This window comes from Dama dama, chromosome 10, assembly GCF_033118175.1.
Source record: "Dama dama isolate Ldn47 chromosome 10, ASM3311817v1, whole genome shotgun sequence".
NCBI classification, from domain to species: Eukaryota; Metazoa; Chordata; class Mammalia; order Artiodactyla; family Cervidae; genus Dama; species Dama dama.
In genome coordinates this window covers 22305550-22330810 of record NC_083690.1, presented here as the reverse complement: position 1 = coordinate 22330810, position 25261 = coordinate 22305550, and the positions used below count along the sequence as shown (strand labels likewise).

Here is a 25261-nt window from a genome sequence, read left to right as displayed (position 1 = left end):
TTTGCCAACTCCAAGATCCTCCTTTTTGGTGGTCCAAAAAGAGAAGGAAGCTGGGGTATACAGCTCCCCAAACAGCTGCAACCATCAGAGACTGCTGGCATGAGACAGGATGCACTGGACTGTCCCATCTCACCGGGGCAGAGCTGAAGAGCATGGGCTGCGGAGCCAAACACTCGAGTGTGACTCCTTCACCATGCCCAATACACCAAGTTATCTAACATGTTTGAGTTTTTATCCTCACCAGTAAAGTGGCGATAATGTCCAGCTTATAGGGCTGGTGTGAGCTCTAAGCAGGCAAGTGACTATAAAGCCTGTAGGAGGACACTGGGAACACAGTGAGCTGCCCAAGGAAGACAGGTCGCCATTGCTGGAGGTGGACAGTGATCATCTTCAAATGACTTGTTTCATGTGTCACGCCTTTAATGTACAAACATAAAAAATAATAAACCAGAAAGCAGTTTTACATTGAACTAGCAAAGATGACTACATACAGTTCTTTTTGCAAACCCCAAACAGATGTTAAGTCAAGACAGTTGCTGCTGGATTCTAATCTCTGAGGCTGAACTGCCCTACCCCATTCACAGCAGCACTAGAGCATCAAGCAAGGCCAACCTTTTCAGGCCTTCACTTCTAAGTCTTCCTACCAGAGCAGAACAGGAAGGGTTGTGCTATTGCCCAGAAGATAAGGACAGCACTGGCAACTCTGTCTACTCCTCAGGGCTCCATGCCCCCAGAATGATTTTAAGAGGCCCCCATGTACACATGAGATTGGGCCCAAGCATAGACATTTTGGTCTGAACTGTGAGGTTTATGGCAAATGTAGTGTTGTTTGAATGGTTCCAGGCCAGGGAGCAAAAGTCACAAACGCTACATCTCCAGTGAAATAAGGCATACACTGCTGCCCCTAAACACCATGAGACAAGGAGTGGCTGCCAGTCTAGTCCATCCACATGGGACACTTAAACCTGGTTCTTTGCAAAAATAAAATCTGGATGCTAAGGGATGCTTTCTGGATGCTTTCACTAAGCTTTTAGTAAAAGCCAATGCCCTAGAATAGAATGCCAATGAGTCTTTAATTATTCACCCTGAATTAAGATGATCAGGTTATTTTGGAAAGAAGAGAAATACTAACCACCCTCTCTTCAGGTTTTAGTAGCCTAGAGGAATCTGGGCTCTGAAAATTGGCAAACAGTTTTTTTGCAGATGACAAGCAGCTGTGGCAACTGGCTAACTGCATGAGGAGCAGGGACACCAACAGTGACCCCTGCGAGTGGCGCTCACTGCGGCAGCTCATGGCCACGGGCCACGCACAACTTCCCTGCTGGGGCAGAGTGCCCTGCTCCATCTGGCTGTCTGCAGGGCCAAGGGGTAGGAGTGCTGGGAACAGATGAGACTGTGCTCCCCACATCATGGTACAGAGTGACAGTGAATAGATACAGTTTAAGCACAGCATTTGGAGACAACCCTCCAGTCATTCTGTTATTAAAGCCCTAAGAGCTTAGAGCCTGGGAGGATTGAGAAATTCTAAAGAACGAAACAAAAAAAAAATAAAAAAGAGGGTGGGAGGTGTCAAAGACACAAGAGCTCTTTGTAGATGCTGTCTGGCGCACTTTGTCCCCAAGTTCATCTTAGAGCTCAAGCGAATTCGAGACACAAGGCAGACATTAGACCTGTGTCAAGGGCAAAAACTTCTGGTAGTAGCTCTTGGTGACGTCAATCATCAGCTCCTGGGTACATTCTGGGAGCTCCCCTGAGAAGAGTCCTGGGGAAAGAAAGACCTGGTCAACCAAAAGGAGCCAGAGGAGGCCCACAGGCAGCTCTGACTTCTGCTGAAACCTCTAGAAGCCTTCTTTCTTTAGCTGCAAATGTCTAAATACTAGGTTTTCCATCTTTGGTGCTAACAGAATATTTCCTGACCATATATTCAAGATACTATGAATCTGTGGGGGGCGGGGGGGGCGGGCGGGGGAGTGGGGGGAGAGTAATACTGTTCTCAAAATGCAGAAATATATTCCAAGTAAAAGAAGTTAGTACATTCCTGAAGAGTTAAGGCAATTCTGACTACCTCAGAGGCTGTTCCAGGCAAGGATTCATCTGTACCCTGGATTCTGGGTGATGCCTGTAGAGCAAGCCAAGGTGAGTGCTCTTCAGGGGAGAAACCGCCCTGCTATTCATACAATGAAACTGAATCCAAGGCCTGAGCAGCTACATATACTTGAATCATAGATGGGAGTAGAACAGAAATGCCCCAATAGACAAAAGATGGGGGAAACTTATGAAGAATTGCCAGGAAAGAGGCACTCACACAGCATAGTATTAGTATAAACTCACACAGATGTTTGAAGAGCAATGTAGGAATAACTAGCGTAACTTAAAAGTTCATACCCTGTGACCTGATAATCCAACTTTTAAGAATTTATTCCACAGATAATCTTGCCCAATTGCACAATATAGATACAAAAACATTAATGCAGCAAAGTCTGTAATTATGAAAAGCCAATTATAACTTTTTTTGATCCACTATACTAGAGGATGATTAGTTATACCATGGGATATTTATGCAATGCAAACCCTGTAGCCATTAAAAGGAATGAGGTAAATTGCTCCATACTGACAAGAAAAGATGCCCAAGATATACTAAGGAAGCAAGTTTCCTAACAGAAGAGTGTGATTCTATTTACATATATAAAATCAGTTTCATATTATATACACAAATACATACACATACATAGACACACAAAAACACATATACTCTTGTATACACACAGAGAGAAAACAGGAATGAAAAAATGGTCTTAAAAAAATACACAACTCTCCTAGGCACCTTTTACAAATATATATTGAATCTGTACAGTATTTAATCTACTAAAAAAAACTTGTACTCAACAATTAAAAATTCAGAAATATCACATAAAAATTCAGATTTTTAGCTCCTCATGAAACAACAGAAGTTCACATAATATCATGCCTGTATTCTTAAACATCTATAATAGGCGATTACTTCAACCATTTACATATTTTGTCTGGCTCCTGTGGGCATCTGAGTTTTTGGTTCCTAACTCAGAATCTTTCTGGATGCCTTGCCTTTCATTCTGGGAGCCTTCCAAAAATATGCTAGTTTTCCTGCCACCCCACGCCTCTTGATTAAAGAGAGTGGTTGTCAACAGTAGTATCTAGATGGTTAGCATTTCTTTGTGAAACTACACAAATAAACATGAGAAGTACCCTGCTAGTGCAAAAAGTACATGACTCTAAATAAACAGTCTTGGGAGCTCCGTGGTGGTCTAACGGATTTGCTGCTTTCACTGCCCTGGCCCAGGTTCAGTGCCTGGTTGGGGAACTGAGATTACATAAACTGAATAGCCAGATAAAAATAAATAAATAAATAAATAAGGAGTCTTAAGTGTTTGTTAAAGCATCCCCCCTAACCAGCACTGACACCCTGGAAAATTCAACCTCTCCAGGCCTGTTTCCGCACCTACACAATGATCTCTAAGATCTCTAAGATCCACACACAGAATTTACTGGGATTTCAAACACCTAGAAGTGCTTCCCTGCAATCTGCCATCAGTGCTCAAAGATCATAAGTTGGTTCTAAGGGCCTTGAATAAGTTAAAAGAGATTAAACTATTTCTCCAACAACATACTTCTCACCTCAGATCAGATGCCTGTCTCACAACCACTCAAAACAATTAAGGCTGTTCTGATCTAGCGCTTGCTAAGAGCTGTTAAACTGTTTCACAGTGGGAACTTAGTACGGGAGAATTACTAAATGAGTCTCTTCCTCCTCTGCAAATGCAGAGATGCATCAAAGTGCAGAATGGCTCATTTCCTCCCCAAAGAATCTTAGTGGATGGTTTTTGTATCTCTTTGAAATTCATATTCAATGATCTGAGTAATGAGATTTTTTTTTTATATTGGAAAAACAATTAAACCACCCAGTGGTTAGATACCATATACTGTCAAATCTCTCTCTTCATTATCGTCTTCCATCTGTGAATCTGTCATGTACCTCTGTATGTTCTATGATGTTTCCACTGGGTAAAACAACAGGTAGAAGAAAAGAGACTGTCTTGAGATGGGGGTGGGGGAATGTGAGGTTTTCCTTTTCCTTTTGCTTTTTGGTGTTTTCCAAGCTTTCTACAATGAGCATGGATTGCTTCTGTCTCCCCACATTTGTAATCTGCATCTCTTGGGCTCATAAGGACTTTGCCTGTGGGTATTCCATCGGCCAAGGTCAAATGATAATATATTTGCTTTTCTCAGGTATCCCAGAGCTCTCACTGGTCTTTGGCCATGTTTTATGGTAATTTTTCAGTTAGGGCATTTCTGAGCAGGCAGGAAGTACAAGTTCAAACCCCCAACCACTGTGAGGGTAAGGCCATAATCTGGAGAGACTTTCTTTTTCCACCCAGAGCCCAGGCCAAGAGAGACACTCTTCTTTGTACGTTTCCAGTGCTGGGGGCAGATTCAACCTCCATCAACTTTTTAACTGAGGGAAAGCCCTTCAAGAGGATCTCGTTGCCCTGTGTGGATCTGAGGCTTTATCTCTCATCCCAAATGAGCATCAAAGCCTAAACCATACTACTATAGAGATGGCATCACCGAAGCATCCTTGAAAGTCTGGATTTAGTTTCCACTTTGCTTCTGATCCTTAGTAATTTCCTTATGAATCCAATTATGCATGTAAAAAGATACAAGTTATATTTTGAATAGCATTCCTAGGTACTCTGTATCAGGAGACTATTTCAGTTAGCTAGGCTAACATACTGTTAAGAGACAGAAAATGCATGCATGACTTTTGTGAAAGAAAATAAACTTGAATTTTAATAATTAACACCCATGGGTTACCTGGGCAGCCTGAGAAGATGGTGAACGGTGGGACCACAGTTTCTGGGGGTAATACTGTGTTGTCGAGAATTTTGCAACAGTCTTTCAACACACACCGGCGCCCCTGGAATTAAAATCTTGTTAATAGGAAACGGACCAGGAAATGGGAGTAAAAGTTGTCTTGTCTGCTATGTTATTGTTGTTTAGTTTCCAAGTCACGTCTGACTCTTTGCAACCCCATGGACTGTAGCCCGTCAGGTTCCTCTATCCATGGACCTCTCCAGGAAAGAATACTGGAGTAGGTTGCCGTTCCCTTCTCCAGGGGATCTTTCCAACCAGGGGATAGAACCCAGGTCTTCTGCATTGCAGGCAGATTTTTTTACTGTCTGAGCCACCAGGGAAGCCTATAATCTTCATGGTCAGGGACAAAAAGGTTGGCCACAATTCCCTACTGCAGGTGGTACCTGACAAGCATGAGGTAGAAACGTTAGTGTGTGTGTGTGTGTGTGTGTGTGTGATGTGTGTGAGTGTGTGTGTGTTTAAATTTGAAGTGGGAGTTGTACACTAGGGACAGTTCAGGCTATCTTAGGCATTTCAGACTATATGAAATTTGATCTTCAAGAATTCTGTTAGGGGAAGCACACTGACTGAAACCGCCCACCCTGGCCAGGCACCATAGTAACCATTTGCATGAGTTGTTTTATGACAGGAGATCCTGATAAGGAATACGGAACTAATAAGCCACCACCAACCGGAAGAGTTCGGGAAAGGTCAGAAGGAAACACCGCTGTCTATCCACTTCCCAGAATCCCTCTTGCTAGCATCCATCTTGGCTGAGTGATGCGTGCGCCACCAGGAAAGACTCTGAATTAGAATGATTGGCCAAAGACTACCCGGAAACGAATCCCATCACCATAAAACCCAAGACTGCGAGCCACGCAGCAGAGCAGTTCTCCTGGGTTCCCTTACCTACTGCTCTCCACCCGGGTGCCCTTTCCCAATAAAATCTCTTGCTTTGTCAGCATGTGTCTCCTCGGACAATTCATTTCCGAGTGTTAGACAAGAGCCCAGTTTCGGGCCCTGGAAGGGGTCCCCCTTCCTGCAACAATTCTGTTTAATTTTCTTTGCTTTTACTTAGTGGATATCTGTTGTTGTGCTTGTCTGACATCCATTTCCCTTTCTTCTTATAACGGAACTTATATTTTCGTTGGATACCACCCCATCCCTATCTCAGTTCATATGGTTCATCTCTCATCCAAACTCTAAACCTCAAGCCTGGCCACAGCCATTGGTTTAGGGAATCAGTGTATGAACCGTGATGAATCTCAACGTCAGGGCTTCTGCTGGGACTACTGGGAAAAGAAGCTCTTTCCAGTAAGGATTCTAGAGGATAGGACAGAATCTTGGACCAGCCACTGGTTTCCATCACGAAAGGACCTGTCTGAGAGGCTTCCAGAGGAAAACAAAAACAGGAATGAGATTAATTCACATGACATCAACTGAGATGTCAGTTGGAACCATTTGTGTATGAAATTAGGATCTACTTCTGTGACCCTGGTTCATATTAGCCAGTACGTTTGTTTTGCACCTATTAGTTTAAGGTCTGTTGTTTTTTTCTTTTTTTTAAAGGTTTATTATTATTATCCTCTTCTTTTTTTTAAGATTTATTTATTTACTCATTTATTTTTTTCTGTACTGGGTCTTTGTTGCTGTGTGTGGGCTTTCTCTAGTTGTGGTGCATGGGCTTCTTATTGCAGTGGGTTCTCTTGTGTTGTGGAGCAAGGGCTCTAGGTACATGGGCTTCAATAGTTGCAGCTCATGACTCCAGAGCACAGGTTCAGTAGTTGTGACCCGTGGGTTTAGCTGCCCTGCAGCATGTGGGATCTTCCCAGACCAGGGATCGAATCCGTGTCTCCTGCATTGGTAGGTGGATTCTTTACCACTGCACCACCAGGGAAGCCTCTGTTTGTTCTTCTGTAAACTCCAACTGGACAAGTCTTGGGAAATTCTTCTGGATATGAAGTTAACAGTCCACTTATTCTGCCATGGGTAAATGGTAGTTATTAGGTAGTCATTCAATTCTGCCAGCACCCACAGCATTTTGGGGGCAAGAAATAAGGTTTGGGAGAGTCATGTGTTTCATGACTTAAGGAAAAGGAGACGCTTCTGTATATGGTTAAAGCTATATCTCAGATGCCTTCCTCCTGGCATCTCCCTTAGCAAGAAAAACCACAGATATGCAGATGATACCACTCTAATGGCAGAAAGCGAAGAGGAACTAAAGAGCCTCTTGATGAGGGTGAAGGAGGAGAGTGAAAAACTTAGCCTAAAACACAAAAATAAAAAACTAAGATCATGGCATCTGGTCCCGACACTTCATGGCAAACAGAAGGGGAAAAGGTGGAAGCAGTGACAGATTTCCTCTTCTTGGGCTCTAAAATCATATGGTTGGTGACTGCAGCCATGAAATTAGAAAAAGACTGCTTCTTGGCAGCAAAGCTATAACAAACCTAGACAGTGTGTTTAAAAAGCAAAGACATCACTTTGCTGACAAAGGTCCATATAGTCAAGGCTATGGTCTTTACAGCAGGCATGTACAGATGTGAGAGTTGGACAATAAAGGCAGAGCGCCGAAGAATTGATGCTTTTGAACTGTGGTGCTAGAGAAGACTCTTGAGAATCCCTTAGAGAGCAAGGAGATCAAACCAGTCAATCTTAAAGGAAATCAATCCTGAATATTCATTGGAAGGACTGATGCTGAAGCTGAAGTTCCAATATTTCGGCCACCTGATGTGAACAGCTGACTCATTGGAAAAAACCCTGATGCTGGGTAAGATTGAAGGCAGAAAGAGAAGAGGGTGACAGACAATGAGATTGTTGTATGGCATCACCGATTCAGTGGATATGAACTTAGGCAAACTCAGATGGCGAGGGACAGGGAAGCCTGGCGTACTGCAGTCCACACTGTTGGGGAAGAGTCAGACACAACTTGGCAACTGAACAACAATGTGTCTCAGACGACTTGCTGAGTAAATGAAAGTCTTGGTCTTTACCAGTTGCATTTACATCATCCAAGCCTATAGTTCACTTGTGTTCTGGTCAGAGTATCAGATAAAACATACTGGGCTGAGGATGTGGAACACATAACAAATACCAAGATGATGCTAACCCATCTAGATCTCAGACTTTACCAAAGAATAGGAAACATACTTTGATTTCGTTGTGTTCAAATTTTCCCCCAATATTAAATACCTAAATTGTATGTATGTCCAAGAGCTCCTGGGTAGATTGCCAAATGAATTTTTTAAAAAGCTTATACCTCTAAGGTCTGAATTTCTTCAGGGGCTAACTAAGTTGTCTCCAGCTGGGTGGATAATAGCCAAGTTGGGCAACATCTTTAGGTCAGAAGCAAGTTATGACAGCATATCTTCACTTCTCCTTGGAAAACTCTCTTCCATGAATCACCTGTTATTGGCAATATCAAAAATGGAGCAGATGGCCAGCTCCCTTGGTGACTCCCAAATTAACTCAAAGATTCCCTAAGATGCACAGGCTCCTAAAAACTCAGACCAAGCACGTGGGGCACTGAGCAAAAGGAAATAAGGTGCTGCATATGGCAGGATACACTCACAGACAGGGATCCACAGACAAAGGGCCCTGGAAAAGAAGAGCAGTGGAAATGAGCTTTCCCACTGTGTACCCCGGTTACCAAACAGCCCGAGGGCACCTGCTTGTCTAGTTAGCCATTCTGCCCACTCAGAGAAATGTGCTCATCTGAGTTTCAGAGAAATCTGGGTAAATCGATCAACTCCACAGCAGCAAAATAATAAATGCAGGTACTTCTTAGGCATGAATGAGTTGGCAATAGCTGAGGAGGTAAAGAGCTGTAACTGCTTCTTTATTCCTTCCTGGAGAACTTTTCAAGGAGTTAAGAACTACATGTTGCTGGTATTACAGCTACCCTTATCTACTTTTTTTTGCTGTTTTCTTTTTTCTTCCTTTTTTTCTTTTTTTTGGTTGTACCACATGGCATGTGGGATCTTAGTTTTCCGACCAGGGATCAAATTCGTGCCCCCTGCATTGGGAGCGTGGAGTCTTAACCACTGGACTACAAGGAAAATCCCATATCTCTTTATCCAAGTTATTTAGCAAATTTCTTCCATCCTGTGACACAGCATGTAAAACCAAGCCTGCCGGGATGCTATTAAGACTAAAGATAAATGTAAACCTCAAGGCATGATAACAGTTGGTTTGTAATGCCTGTTAGGTTTTTCCTGAAGACTTTCTGGGCAATTCTGATTAACACTCATACCTTCCCATATCCAAGCATAAGTTACAGTACTACATGAGATGCTACAGGAAGGATCCGTGTGTCATGGGGACAGCTCGACTCTAAAGAGTTCCTACTAGCTTTGAGATTCTCAAAGCATCTTTCTCCTTAGAATTTGTAAAGGTTCAGCAAATAAGTACAGCCAGTACCGAACAATGACAATACCAGGAGTTGATGCACTGAAAAGTGATACAAAAAGCAGACCACTGATCAATAGGACTAGAATTTCCTAAGCATTGGGAATAGCATTTGGTTATTAACCATTCAGACATCTGGCTCTGGACCTAAAGGACTAGGCTACTATGCTGATGTCTTCACATTACTGAGGGAAATATCAGAAAAATTCAGCTGTGGCTTGGAAAGCCTGCTCTAATCAAGCAGTTAGTGAGGAAAGAGGATGGATTTCACCATCTTCTCCCTCTCCTCAACATCAGGCTGAACCAAAGACATTCTGTCTCTAATACATATTAAGGAACTCCTCCAGAGAATATTTGGCAAAACAACTGCTCCCCTTAATTCTGAGTAACAAGTCAGATTGGAATGTTTTTCTTAGCAATGTGGTTCTCTGCACTGTCCATCTTTGCTGTAGCCTCATGGCTCCTGGAAAGTGACTGCATGGTTTCTGCAGATTTTGTGATACTTTAGGGTCTGAGTCTTATCCAGAGCAGATAGCTGACTCTGTGTTAACAGGAGCAGCCATTTAAAAACAAGAAAGGGGTCTTGGCTTTTCCCAGAATCTGAGGGACAAATATAAAATGTAGGAAATATTTTCCCTGAAAATTTAGGGAGTTTGGCTCTGATCATTCTCACTCAGGATGGACTCAGAAATCCTAACTGAAATCAACCTCTTCATCTAAGAAATATCAAGAAATTCAGCCTTGGGAAGCTTTGGCTGGGTTAATGTTTGGCATTAACAAACTAATGCCGTGGCGCCTGTGGACCTGTGTCCTACAGGTTCTGCTGAGTGAGGGGCTCAAGAGCACCTGGCAGGTCCAGCATCTTGAACTACGTGCAGCTCCTTTATTGTCATGTCCTTTGGTGAGTGTGACCCTTACACATACCAATCTCTCCCCTGAAACACTCTCTCCCCTCTTGTCTATGAGCCAATTTTGCTTCACCCTTCAAGATCCCCTCATCCCACTAGACTGTAAGATTCTTAAGGTGAGGTGACAGGTAGGCCACATAGTGGCATGCCTATTCATACCACTAGGGTTCAAATTCAAACTCTAGCATTCACTAGCCTTGTCAAATCCCCTAATATCAAAGGTCTTCAGTCTCCTCACCTGAAAATAGGGATAATTACAGTCTATCGTTGTTGGATGGCTGTGAGGATTAAATGAAATAATCAAAGGAAAGAGTTTAACATCATATAGAAAAGATTCCATAAAGGTTAGCCATGATTACTAATGCCTAGGAAAAATTCCAAATTTAATAACAATTCTGGTAAATTAGTAGACCAGAAAAAACTTCTATCCTGCTTGATGACAGAAGCAAAGGCCCACTGATGGGAGGGACAAGAGCTCAAAGGGGAGTGAGGCTGCTCAGCCAGCCAAGTCAGCATACTCACAATCACACAATTCTTGCCAACGTGAACATAAGAGCCAATCTGAGCTGCGTTGACCACACAATCTTCCTCAATAAACACGTGGTCCCCAATATGTAAAGGAAAAAACGCAACGCTATAGAAGAAAAAGAAGAGAACAAAGAACAGTCAAGGTGATGTACTTCTGGTCAAGGTTTACAGAACTAAAGATCATAACTGCAACTCCATCTTGTCTTAATACGACTGCTCCTAGCAAGGAAAGAATCCTCACATTTGAGGAATTCTGTAACACTGAAGAAGATGCATGTGACTACTAAGCCGAAATCAGAAATATTAGACTACAGAAATGTGCAAGGAAATAGCCAAAGAGCAAGGGCAAGACCTTCAAAATTAGAAAAGCTAGCATCAAATAAAAACAAATGAACATTTTGCTCATTCCAGCCTCCTCTGAAAATGCCCACAGATCACATTTTCATTAATCTGCTCTATAATGCTTCAGGGGTCTGATGTAAGGTTCATGGATATAATTCCCAACATGCTGAAAATTTATATATTGTCTGGTTTTACTGGGTGTCTACTATATGCCTGACTCTATGCTAGGAACTGGGGAATACAATGACGAGCAAAAGGGACATGATCCTGTCCATGAAGAGATTACAATCAGGAGAAGAGAGATTAAATAAATGATTAAATAAGTAATTAGTTATAACTGTGATAAGCACTACAGAGGAAAAATAACACATCATGAGGGCATGACAAAGAGACTTTATTCAGACTGGAGGTTTGGTAAAAGCTTAATTGAAAGTGACATTTAAGCCAAGACTTAAGGAGTTAGTAGGGTTTCTCTAGACTTGTGACATCATTCCCATTCTCCAAGACTCCTCAAATGTAACTGACAGTGGTCTGAGATCATACTTCCAAGAAATTTCAGTACTTGGGATGTAAAATATTTGGACTAGAACTAGCACAAATCAGCTGGATACCCACTGGCTCTTTCCAGTCCTGTGTTCTATTTTGTCAGGAATATTTTATCAGAGATGATACCTGTCTTCCACACACTTTTAACTTATTTAAATCTTCCTTAATTTATTTGCATAGACCCCTTGGGTCTAGACCCCTTGGGTAACAATGGATTCCTTAATTTTATCATAGTCTATAGCAGGTTGTCAACTTTTCAATTTTAAACTGAAAATTCAAAACTCTTTACTCTTATCTGGTTCTGGTATTGAGACATACAGGGGAGGAAATAGACATTCACCTTCTATGCATGTGTTGTTATTTACACTTTCACATTTCTGTATTTCTCATGAGGACTACTTTTTAGCTTTTTATTTTATATTGGAATATAGCCAATTCACAGTTTTGTGGTAGTTTCAGGTGGACAACAAAGGGACTCCGCCATACACATACATGTATCCATTCTTCCCTTAAACTCCCCTCCCATCCAGACTGCCACATGTGGACTATTCTTATTTATACATCCCTCCATACACTGAAAAGACTGTTCATTTTCAGTCTTCTTCCTGGACCATATCCAGCCCAATAATGCCTTTATCAGGAGGCGGAGTCAACAATTCTAGCAGAGCATCAGTTACTGTATGAAATCATGAAAAGGCTTTCTGGCTCCCCTTCTGAAGAATGAGCACCTTCTGAACTAATGAGCAAATGTTTTCATTCGAATTTCATATGATATACAATGACTCCCTGCTCCAATTCTTGTATGTAATGAAATCCTGGAGTCTAGCATCACTACAAGAAATGCAGACGATTCCTGCATGATATACATCCAAGTATTATTGTCTGAATTAACTGCCCTCTTCTTCCTCCCTAACCATGTTCACACCCCAGGGTCAGCAGTACCCCCGTACATAGTGGCTATCCTGTTGCAGCATTCTATTCTACAGTAGCTGTTTATTCAATCATTTTTACCACAACGTGGTGGTGATTGCTGTTGTTTTAACTGAAGTATAGCTAATTTTATATAAGTTTCAGGCATACAACATAGTAGCTCACAATTTTAGAGGCTTATAAAATATTAGCTATATTCCCTGTGCTGTATAATATATCCTTGTTGCTTATTTATTTTATATGCAGTAATCTGTACTTAATCCCCATCCCCTATCTCACCCCTCAACCTCCCAGTGGTAACCACTAGATTGTTCTATACATCTGTGAATCTCCCTTTTTTGTTACATTCACTTGTTTATTTTATTTCTAACACTAGATTTTGAGACTGCATTTTATCCATATTTTATATGCCCAGATTATAACCTAGTGACTGGCATAAAGAAAACACTCAATAAATGATTGTTGAATTATTGGATGGGAAGCAGATGGTGCCATGTGTAGGAGCCAGGAGGGCCAACAGAGAGGGAGGCAAAGGGAACACTACCATATCAAGCATAGTGGGCAGTCTTCCTGCCCTGTCCACAACTTTTCTTTGACAATCCTTATTCCCACTGAGAGATCAGTCAGCCTGACTTGACCATACCCTCTGGGTCAAAGCTGTTTGTAGACTAGGGGTGGGCACCTAACTGAAACTAAGCCAATCAGATTTACTCTAACCAAGATTTTGTTAATAGGACAATTTAAAAATCTCTGATTTAAAATCTTCCGCTGGAAGCCTAAATGAAGAAGTGATGTAATTAAAAGGCTGAGGGAGCAAAGTTGGCTCCAGTGGGAAGTGGAAAGTGGGGAGATACAGCAGGAAGAAAAAAAGAGGGAAGAAGAAGTACAGAGAGGAGGACAGATAAGAAACTGTCTCACTGGCAGAGTAGCAGACAGACAGAATAGTGGTCTTGATTTTGGCGAGCTGTCCAGCTCCAGGTTCCAGTCCCTTGTGAAACCTGGCCCCCGTTTTCTACCCTGAAATTCCATCAAATATGGAATTTTTGTGTGTGTTAAACAGCCTGTGTCTGTTTAATCAGAAGCCCCCCCCCCACCACTGCTTCTGCCAGCTAACGTGGATTGTCTCTGGCAACTAACCGCCAACTAGACTGACAACCACCACCAACTGTGCTCATCATGATCTGTTCTCACTCAGTTCCAAACAGAAGTACAGGCCTGCTCCTTCTCCCGTGACTCAACACATGGATTTCACCACCAGGAGCAGCGTCTCGCCCAAGACTGAAACAAATGATCAAACTACATACCCTTTGCTGAATTTCTTGAACGGTGGCCTTATGACACTCCGACTTTTCACAACACAATGACGTCCAACTCTTACATTTGCCAGATCACCTCGGATAATACAGTCATTCATGACAATGGTCTATAAAACAAAGCAGCACATTTTTAAAATTTATTTTAATTGGAGGATAATCACTTTACCGTAATGTGTCGGTTTCTACTGTACAACGTGAATCAGCTGTAAGTATACATATATTCCTTCCCTCTTGAGCATTCCTGCCACCCTCACAGTCATACTTCTCCAGGCCATCACAGAGCGCCGAGCTGAGCTCCCTGTGTTATAGAGCAGTTTCCCACTAGCTATCTGTTTTACAGATAGTAGTGCACATATGTCAGTACTACTCTCCCAATTCGTCTCACCCTCTCCTTCCCCCATGTCTACAAGTCTGTTCTCTCCATCTGCGTCTCTATTCCTACCTTGCAAGTAGGCTCATCAGTACCATTTTTCTAAAGTCCATATATATGCATTAACATATGCTATTTGTTTTTCTCCTTCTGACTTACTTCACTCTGTATGACAGAATCTAGGTCCACCCATCTCACTACAACTGACTCAATTTTGCTCCTTTTTATAGCTGAATAATATTCCATTGTATAAATATATATACCACAAATTCTTTATCCATTCATCTGTTGATGGACATCTAGGTTGCTTCCATGTCCTGGCTATTGTAAACAGTGCTACAATGAAATCTGAGATACATGTGTCTTTTTGAATTACGGTTTTCTTAAGGTGCATGCCCAAGTGGGATTGCTGGGTCATATGACAGTTTTATTCCTAACTTTTAAAGGAACCTCCATGTTGTTCTCCATAGTGGCTGTATCATTTTATTTTCCCACCAAAGAGGGAGTCCTTTCTCCCACATCCTTTCCAACATTTATTGTTTGTAGATTTTTGGATGATGGCCATTCTGACTGGTGTGAGGTGATACTTCAACGTTGTTTTGATTTGCAGTTCTCTAATAATGAGTGGTTTGCTTGGAGACGAGAACAGAGATCATTCTGTTGTTTCTGAGACTGCCTCCAAGTACTGCATTTCAGATTCTTTTGTTGACTGTGAGGGGGTAATCCATTTCTTCTAAGGAATTCTTGCCCCTAATAGTAGATATAATGGTCATCTGAATTAAATTCGCCAATTCCTATTCATTTTAGTTCAGTGATTCCTAAAATGTCAGTGTTCACTCTTGCCATCTCCCGCTTGACCAATTTACCTTGATTCATGGACCTAACATTTCAAGTTCCTATGCAATATTGTTCTTTACAGCACTGGACTTCACTTTCAGCACCAGACCCATCCACGTCTTAGCGCTGTTTCCCCTTTGGCCCAGTCCCTTCATTCTTTATAGAGCTGTTCCTCTGCTCTTCCCTAGTAGCATATTGGACATCTACCAACCTGAGGAGCTCATCTCCTGATGTCATATCTTTTTGCCTTTTCATTGTGTGTATATTCAGCATCACAGTAATCCAAGTCTATGCCCCAATCACTAACGCCAAAGAAGCTGAAGTTGAATGGTTCTATGAAGATCTACAACATTTTCTAAAACTAACACCAAAAAAGATGTCCTTTTCATTATAGAGGACTGGAATGCAAAAGTAGGAAGCCAAGAGATACCTGGAGTAACAAGCTAGTTTGGCCTTGTAGTACAAAATGAAGCAGGGCAACGGTTAACAGAGTTTTGCCAAAAGAATGCACTGCTCATAGCAAACACCCTCTTCCAACAATATAAGAGACAACTCTACACATGGACATCACCAGATGATGGTCAATACCGAAGTCAGACTGATTACACTCTTTGCAGCCAAAGATGGAGAAGCTCTGTACAGTCAGCAAAAACAAGACCTGGAGCTGACGGTGGCTCTGATCATCAGCTCCTTACTCAAAATTCAGGCTCAGGTTGAAGAAAATAGGGAAAACCACTAGGCCATTCAGGTATGACCTTTATCAAATTCCTTATGATTACACAGTGAAGGTGATGAATAGATTCAAAGGATTAGATCTGATAAACAGAGTGCCTGAAGAACTCTCGGAGTCACAGTCTCCCTCCTGGAGGGTCGAATTCAGGAGGAAGGGCATTGGATCCGGCTGGGGCACTCCATCTGGGGGGCATCGAGCACCTTGATCCCTCCCCCAAACAGCCGGGAATTCCTCAGGGCGACCTCGGGTGGGGGCGAGGGGGTGGTGGCGGGGCGCCAGGCCGGCGGGGGGTTGAAGGGATCGGCGGTGGGGCCGGCGGGGGTCGGTGTGCGGCGGGGGAGGATGGATGGAGGTTTGTAACACTGTACAGGAGGTGGTGACCAAAACCACCCCCAAGAAAAAGAAATGCAAGAAGGCAAAGTGGTTGTCTGAGGAGGTCTTACCAATAGCTGAGAAAAGGAGAGAGGCAAAAGGCAGAGGAGAAAAGGAAAAATATACCCAACTGAAGGCAGAGTTCCCGAGAATAGCAAGGAGAGATAAGAAAGCCTTCTTAAGTGAACAATGCAAAGAAATAGAGGAAAACAATAGAATGGGAAAGACTAGAGATCTCTTCAAGAAAACTGGAGATAACAATGGAACATTTCCTGGAAAGATGGGCACAATAAACAACAGAAATGGCAAAGACCTAACAAAAGCAGAAGAGATTAAGAACAGGGGGCAAGAATACACAGAAGAATTGTACAAAAAAGGCCTTAGTGACCTGGATAATCATGATAGTGTGATCACTCACCTAGAGCCAAACATCCTGGAGTGTGAAGTCAAGTGGGCCTTAGGAAGCATTAACTACCAACAAAGCTAGTGGAGGTGATGGAATTCCAGTTGAGTTATTTAAAATTCTAAAAGATGATGCTGTTAAAGTACTGCACTCAATATGTTCGCAAATTTGGAAAACTCAGCAGTGGCCACAGGACTGGAAAAGGTCCGTTTCATTCCAATCTCAAAGAAAGGCAAAGCCAAAGAAAGTTTAAATTACCATACAATTGCATTCATTTTCAAATGTCAGCAAGATTAGGCTCAAAATCCTTCAAGTTAGGCTTCAGCAGTATGCGAACCGAGAACTTCCAGATGTACAAGCTGGATTTAGAAAACACAGAAGAACCAGGGATCAAATTTTCAACATTCGTGGCTCATAGAAAAAGCAAGGGAATTCCAAAGAGCACCTACTTCTGCTTTATTGAGTACACTAAAGCCTCTGACTGTGTGGATCACAACAAACTCTGGAAAATTCTTCAAGAGATGGGAATACCAGACCACCTTACCTGCCTCCTGAGAAACCTGCATATAGGTCAAGAAGCAATAGTTGGATCCAGACATGGAACAACGGTCTGGTTCCAAAGTGGGAAAGGAGTACGTAAAGGCTGTATACTGTCACCCTGCTTATTTAACTTATATGCAGAGTACATCATGCGAAATGCCAGGCTGGACTACTCACAAGCTGGAATCAAGATTGCTGGGAGTAATATTAACAACCTCAGATATGCAGTTGATACCACTTTAATGGTAGAAAACGAAGAGAAACTAAAGCACCTCTTGATGAAGGTGAAAGAGGAGTGCAAAAGCTGGCTTAAAACTCAACATTTAAAAAAAGAAGATCATAGCATCTGGTCCCATCACTTCATGGCAAATAGACAGGGGAAAAAGTGGCTTGGGCTCCACAATTACTGTGGATAGTGAAACTAAAAGACACTTGCTCCCTGGAAGAAAATCTATGACAAACCTAGACAGTGTATTAAAACCTAGACAGTCAACATTATGAGGGCTTAAAGTTTAACTAGGTCTTATTTGCTTATTTTTGTTTTTATTTCCATTACTCTAGGAGGGAGGGTCAAAGAGGAAACAAAGCTTAGTCTGTGGCTCAGATCATCAGTTTCTCACAGCAAAATTCAGGCTTAAAGAGAGCAGGGAAAACCACTAGGCCAGCCAGGTATGACTTAAATCAAATCCCCTATGAATATGCAGTGGAGGTGACAAATAGATTCAAGGGATTAGATCTAGGAAACAGTGTGCCTGAAGGACTATGGACAGAGGTCCATAATATTGCACAGGAGGCAGCAAACAAAACCATCCCAAAGCAAAAAAAAAGCAAGAAGGCAAAGAGGTTGTCTGAGGAGGCTTAACAAATAGCTGAAGAAAGAAGTGAAAAGCAAGGGAGAAAGGGAAAGGTACATCCAATTAAACACAGAGTTCCAAAGAACAACAAGGAGAGACAAGAAGGCCTTCTTCAATGAACAGTGCGTAAACATAAGAGGAAAACAACTGAAGGGGAAAGACTAGCTATCTCCTCAGGAAAATCAGAAATATCAAGGGAACATTCTGCCCAAAGACAGGCACAATAAAGGACAGAAATGGTAGAGACCTAGTAGACGCTGAAGAGATCAAGAACAGATGAAAAGAATACACGGAAGAACTGTACAAAAAAGATCTTAATGAACCTGATAACTACGATGGTGTGCTCAGCCACCCAGAGCCAGACATTCTAGAGTGTGAAGTCAAGCGGGCCTTAGGAAGCACTGCTGTTAATATAGCTGTGGATGTGACGGAATTCCAGGAGAGCTATTCAAAACCCTAAAGGATGATGATATCAAAGTGTTGCACTCAATATGTCAGCAAATCCGGAAGACCCAGCAATGGCCAGAGGACTGGAAAAGGTCAATCCTCATCCCATTTCCCAAGAAGGCTAGTACTAAAGAATGTTCTAACCATTGGACAATTGCACTCATCTCCCACGATAGTAAGGTCATACTTTATATCACGCCTGTTAGGTTTCAGCATCATGTGAACCAAGAACTTCCAGATGTTCAAACTGGGTTTAGAAAAGGCAAAGGAACCAGAGATCAAATTGCCAACACTCACTGGATCATAGAGAAAGCAAGGGAATTCCAGAAAAACATCCACCTCTGTTTCATCAACTACGCTAAAGCCTTTAACTGCGGATCATAACAAACTGTGGAAAGCATGGGAATACCAAACCATCTTACGTGTACACAGGTAAGAGAGAAATGAGAAATCTGTACATGAGAAATGTCATGAGAAAATCTGTACACAGGTCAAGAAGCAACAGTTAGAACCCGATAAGGAGCAAGGACTGGTTCAGGATTGAGAAATGAGTGCGACAGGGCTGTGTGCTGTCACCCTGTTACTTTAACCTACACGCTGAACACATCATGAGAAGTGCTGGGTTGGATGAGTAACAAGCTGGAAATAAGACTGTTGAGAGAAAAAACCACCTCAGACATGTGGATGATACCACTCTAACGGCAGAAAGTGAAAAGGAACGAAAGAGCCTCTTGATGAGGGTGAAGGAGGAAGGTGAAAGAGCTGGCTTAAAGCTAAATATAAAAAAAAAAAAAAAAAAAACTAAAATCATGGCATCTGGTCCCATTACTGCCTGACAAATAGAAGGTGATAAGGTGGAAGTAGTGACAGATTTCCTCTTCTTGGGCTCCAAAGAAGCCCAAGCCATCACTGCGGATGGTGACTGGAATCAGAAGACGATTGCTTCTCAGCAGGAAAGCTATGACAAACCTAGACAGTGTGTTGAAAAGCAGAGACATTACTCTGCCAGCAAAAGTCCGTATAGTCAAGGCTATGGTCTTTTGCCGTGGTCACGTATGGATGTGAGAGCTGGACTGTAAAGAAGGCAGAGCACCAAAGAATTGATGCCTTTGAACTGTGGTGCTGAAGAAGACTTCTGAGAGTCCCTTGGATAGCAAGGAGACCAAACCAGTCAATCTTAAGGGAAATCAACCTTAAATACTCATTGGAAGGACTGATGCCGAAGCTAAAGCTTCAGTATTTTGGCCACCTGATGCGAACAGCTGACTCACTGGAAAAGTCCCTGATGCTGGCAAAGATTGAGGGCAGGAGAAGAGGGTATCAGAGGATGAGATGACTGGATTGCATCACTGATGCAATGGTCATGAAATTGGGCAAACTTCAGGAGATGGTGAGGGACAGGGGGACCTGGCGTGCTACAGTCCATGGGGGGTTGCAAAGAGTCAAACACAACGAGGCGACTGAACCACCACTACCACCACCACCACTGGTCTACTAGGGAATTCCTCTCTTGGTTTTAAAAGCTATCTTCTTTAAAAAAAAAAAAAGCTGTATCTTCAACCTTAGAGAGATGTCTATTTCTAGTATATAATTCTTTCATCTAAGATTTTTAATTTACTTCAGTCATTGTTTTCTGCTTGTGTGTCCATCTACAATCAGAGAAAATGACTTCTTTTTCTTTTAGAAGAAAACAGAATATCAAGAGTTCTGAGTATCTGGTAATGGCTGTTATTGTTTCATTGTGTTGTAAATAAAGACAACAATATTAATTTGGAAATAAAATCCATATAAGTCCCTCAGTCAGCCTAAATTACATTCGCACTGAAGAAGCAAACACAAAAAAACATAAGAAGGAAATGATATCACAGATGGTCAAAGAGATTTAGCAAGAGGAATTCAAATTCTGGTTCCTATCTCAGAAGAATGGAGCTAAAGAGAAGTCAGATGAAAAATAGGAGCAACAGGGTGTTAACACAAAAGGAAGTGCCTTAAAAGACCTTAGAGGGAGGAAAACAGTGCTAAAGCAGAGCTCACTGAACTCAACAAGGACAAGGCAGAGGTGGCAAGTTGGAGGTCTAAGGGTTGCACCTAGAAACCATTTTGTTTAGCCCTTCAGTCATTTTTATCATTTAAGTTAGAGGTTATTTAAATAGTAGGGTATTTTACATTTTTTTAAAAATCCAGACTTCCAGTTTGGGATATTTAGACGCTCTGGAAGTATATGTCTGCATTCCCATGTGGCAACAACAATCCACTTGAGTCGAGCTAGGTCCTGTATTCTCCAATTCACCAGGCCCCACCACTCTCTCTGGTTTATACCAGTCCTCTTTACTCACATAAACCCTGTTTCTCCCTGCAGGCACTGTGACTCCTGATACAAGGGCTTAGGAAAACAGAAATGTCAAAGTTCTGAAAGGGACAGGGGCTGGGAAAAAACAAAACAAAACAGATTGTTCATACTAACAAAAAGCTGGAAACAAAATAACTATCCACCCATAGAAGAGGGGATAAATGGAATTGTACACAACAGTGAAAATGCATAAATCACAATGAATCTTAGAAACAAGAGTTGAGAACATGTTACTTAGTAAGTGTAATGTATGTCTCCTATTGTCATCATTATAATAATTGAGTGTAATAATAGTGAGTCACAGAAAACCAAGTAAAGCTGAACAAAATATATTATTTAGAAGCACATATGAATATGGTGGGGCTTCCCAGGTGGTGCTAGCGGTAAAGAACCCAGCTGCCAATGCAGGAGACATAAGAGATGCAGGTTTGATCCCTGGGTCAGGAAGATCCCGTGGAGGGATCACTCTGTATTCTTGCCTGGAAAATCCCAAGGACAGAGGAGCCAGGTGTGCTACAGTCCATAACGTCACAAAGAGTTGGACATGACTGACTAAAACAGTCCATAGTGTCACAAAGAGTTGGACACAGCTAAAGTGACCTAGCACGCATGCATGCATGTTTATGGTAAAAAAAAGTTTTTGAAAAATAAAGAATTTATAAGACAAAAAATTCAAAATAGTGCTATCCTCTTAGAAGGAGGGAAGAAATAAGAGAGAAACTTCAGGTTGTACTGTATTATTATGCATTGATTATGTTCCAGTTATTCAGCTGGGTGGTGGGTTCATGGTGTTGATGCACTTTTTATGCTTCATAACATATATTGCACATCAGTCTCCTGTATGCACCAAGTATTGCCAAATAAAACACCTTTCAAAAAAGAAATAGGAGATCCGAGATAACCAAATCAATCTTGAAAGGAAGATTCATATTTACTGATTACAAAATCTTCTACAAGGCTACAGTAATGATTAAGTACAGATGATTTCCTATAAGGATGACTAGACCATTCAATGGGGAAAGAACAATCTCTTCAACAAACGGTGCTGGGACAAGCAAATTTCCACACACCTAAGAATTAATTAAATAGGATCCCAACTTCACATCATATGCAAAAAATAATTTAATTAAGTTTAATTCAAACAAATTAGCCTAAAATGAATTGATGACCATTTCAATAAAAGTGTTAAAATCATAAAACTCTTAGAAGAAACCACAGGAGTAAATCTTCATGATCCTGGGTCTGATAAGGATTTTTAGATATGTGACATCAAAAACTTAAGCAACAAAAGAAAAAATAGATAAACTGGATTTCATCAAAATTAAAAACTTTTGTGCATCAAAGAACATTATCAAGAAAGTAAAGACAATCTACAGAAAGGCAGAAAATATTTGCAATCATAAATCTGACAAAGATTTAATATCAAGAATATATAAAGAAATACAACTCAACAACAAAAAGGCAACACAGTTTTAAAATGGTCAAAGGACTGAATAGACTTTTGCCCTCAGATGTGCAAATGGCCAATCAGATGAAAGATGCACATCATCATTAGACATTGCTGCTGCTGCTGCTAAGTCACTTCAGTCGTGTTCGACTCTGTGTGACCCCACAGACGTCAGCCCACCAGGCTCCCCCGTCCCCAGGATTCTCCAGGCAAGAACACTGGAGTGGGTTGCCATTTCCTTCTCCAGTGTGTGAAAGTGAAAAGTGAAAGTGAAGTCGCTCAGTCCAACTCTTAGCGACCCCATGGACCACAGCCTATCAGGCACCTCCATCCATGGGATTTTCCAGGCAAGGGTACTGGAGTGGGGTGCCATTGCCTTCTCCGCATTAGACATTAAGGAAATGCAAATCACACTACTGCATACAAAGATAACTAATAAGAGCCTACTGTATAGCACAGGGAACTCTATTCAGTGCTCTGTAACAACCTATACAGGAAAGGAGTCTAGAAGAGAATGGATATATGTATACGCATGGCTGATTCACTTTGATGTACAGCATAAATTAATACAACATTGCAAATCAATGATACTCCAATAAAAAAATCAGTTTAAAAAAACACAATTGAATACCTTTCATACTCACATCCAAAAAAAAAACAGAGAAAATAACATGTTTGTGAGGATGTGGAGAAATTGGTACTCTCTTGCATGGCCATGGGAATGTAAAATGGTGCAACTTGACAGTTCTTCAGAAAGCTAAAAAATGGAACTACCATATGACCCAGCCACTTCACCTCTAGGTATATACAAAATAACTGGAAACAGCAACTCAAATAGATCTTTGCATGCCAATGTTCATGGCAGCATTACTCACAAAAGCAGAATGGTAGAAACAATCCAAACGTTCATCAACAGATGAACAGATAAAATGTACACAGACACAATGGAATATTATTCAGTCATCAAAGGAATAAAATTCTTATACATGCTAAAACATGGATGTGTCTTTAAAATATAGTACTAAGTGCAATAAGCCAGCCCAAAGAATGACAAGTATTATATAACTCCACTTAAACGACATATCTAGAATAGGCACATTCATAGAGATAGAAAGTGGACTGAGGTTACCAGGGCCTGGGAGAAGGGAATAGGAGCTGTTCCTTACAGAGTTTTGGTTTGGGTGATGAAAAAATTCTGGAAATAGATATAGTGGTGATGACTGCACAACACTGTGACTAATTAATGTCAATGAATTGTATACTTAAAACTCTACATACCTGCTAGAGTTAGATGGAGTTAATTCAATTTTCTAATTTGGTGCAGAAACAGTGTATCTATAATTATTATAGTTAACCACCAAACTATATTTCCATTAAATCTCATGGTATGATGGGGTAATAGAGACAGTAATTGTGTCTCTACTGAAAGTATCTGTGACCTTTTGACTACAGTGAAATTATTTTACTTCTAGAAGTTAGAGATTTAATATTTCAAGGAAAACTGAGTGTTCCTAACGGCAGGAAGAAACTATGGACTTCAGTTTTTGTCAAGCTCAAATATACCTTGATGTTTTCTCTGGTTCTTAAGTGTTCTAAGCCTTTCACATTCCATTTTTTCAAAAGGATCTCATATTTCAGTTATCCTTCCCAATTCTCACATTAATTTTAAGAGTTTTGGTTAACAATGAACCATTAATTAGTAAATGGATAATTATATCAGTATCACTTTAGTTTTTACACTAAAATACCATGTTGCCTATTTATGTTTTGTGTCCTGTAACATAGAACACACTACAATACTATATAATAATTTCAGTTCTGGGTGCCATTGTATTTTGTTCCTGGAATAACAGGAAGAAGACTTTCTGCTGCCTCCCTTCACTGAATCTTTTTTTGTATCCAATAAATCTAATTTGGAGAATTCTTTTTAAAACAGAACTTTAGAATGTACATCAACAAACAGGAGACATGGTAACATTTCATCTGCCTTGCTTATTTGATAATGAGTGGAAAGAAAGCAGAAATATGCATCTTGGAGCTGACTCTGTCCCTTACCTTGCCATTAAGAACAATGTTCTGACTTCCACACAATACAGACTGGCGACTAACTTTGTTCCCAGATGCCTGAAAGAAAAGAGAGGTGAGCAAAATGAGTGGATTCTAGGCTCCAAATTCCCACCAAGAAAGCTCATATTGCAGAGAACAGGACTTGAGATGGGTGAGGTCTGCAATGGGATGAGTCCAGAATATAAAAAAAGCAAGGATGAATCAGGAAACTAGGGATTCAAGGATCAGATCCAGGAGTTGTATGTGATACATACATAGGCTAGCAGCAGCAGACATGAATTGAGTCTCATTTCCATACTTCAGTTTTACAGACCTAAAACCAGGATAATGACTTTACCAATATCACAGAGTTGTGAGAATTCAATGAAAAAATAAGAGTAATGCTGATTGAGCACTAAACCCGTTTCGAGCAATTTACATATATCATGTATTGACTATTAAAAAAAACTAATAACAGTCTTCAGCACATAGTAATAAATCTCCACACATTAGTTTAACAAAAAAAAAAAAATTTTTTTTTTTCTTACAAGGCCTGAATGAATGAGACTTGTCCTGCTTTCTGGAAGGCATTTTATCTCTACGAGGAAATCAGAAATAACTAAAAAAGCCTAAACTGGCCATGCAAGGACTAAATAACAAAACCAGACTATACATGAACTCTCATTAGGTAATCTAGGACTAAACGCCGAAAGGACCAGGGGTGGGGCAGAGACAGGACGGAGGCCTCAGAGAACGCAGGCTTGGAGAGGGGAGGGCAGATGTCTGGCCACGCGCACCGTTTCGATGTACTCCGACTTGTTGTAGAGCAGCTCGCCCAACTCCATGACCACCAACTCCCAAGCGCGGCTCTGGCTCCTGTCAAAGTCTGTCCGCCGGTCTTTCTGACTGAACTCAGGCAACTTCCGGCGGCTCCACCACTTCCGCTCTGCGCGGCCGGGGCTATCATCCATAGTTCGGTTCTCCGCTAGGCGGCC

At 41.4% G+C, this 25261-nt stretch overlaps 1 protein-coding gene across 2 annotated transcripts; it reads right to left on the bottom strand.

The window, feature by feature from the left end:
- Positions 1 to 399: 399 nt before the first annotated feature.
- Positions 400 to 25218, bottom strand: DCTN5 (dynactin subunit 5). 2 transcript variants are annotated; one of them, XM_061153016.1, is made up of 6 exons: positions 25064 to 25218; positions 24276 to 24344; positions 13856 to 13974; positions 10728 to 10839; positions 4852 to 4954; positions 400 to 1762 (listed from the first exon to the last, which is right to left on the bottom strand). In XM_061153016.1, the coding sequence occupies exons 1-6, from the start codon at positions 25109 to 25111 to the stop codon at positions 1665 to 1667; spliced, it is 549 nt and encodes a 182-aa protein (XP_061008999.1). In that variant the 5' UTR covers positions 25112 to 25218; the 3' UTR covers positions 400 to 1664. The 2 variants fall into 2 exon arrangements, with proteins under 2 accessions (XP_061008999.1, XP_061009000.1); XM_061153017.1 differs by lacking the exon at positions 24276 to 24344 and having other exon boundaries at positions 25064 to 25212.
- Positions 25219 to 25261: the final 43 nt, after the last annotated feature.

Excerpts from the sequence above, each read along its gene's own strand:
- DCTN5 (XM_061153016.1), bottom strand. The coding sequence starts at position 25,111 with ATGGAGTTGGGCGAGCTGCTCTACAACAAGTCGGAGTACATCGAAACG. Across the intron at positions 10,840-13,855 it reads TTCAAGAAATTCAGCAAAGG|CGTTGCGTTTTTTCCTTTAC; the intron begins GTATGTAGTTTG and ends TTTCTTCTATAG. Across the intron at positions 1,763-4,851 it reads CATCTTCTCAGGCTGCCCAG|GACTCTTCTCAGGGGAGCTC; the intron begins GTAACCCATGGG and ends TTCTTTCCCCAG.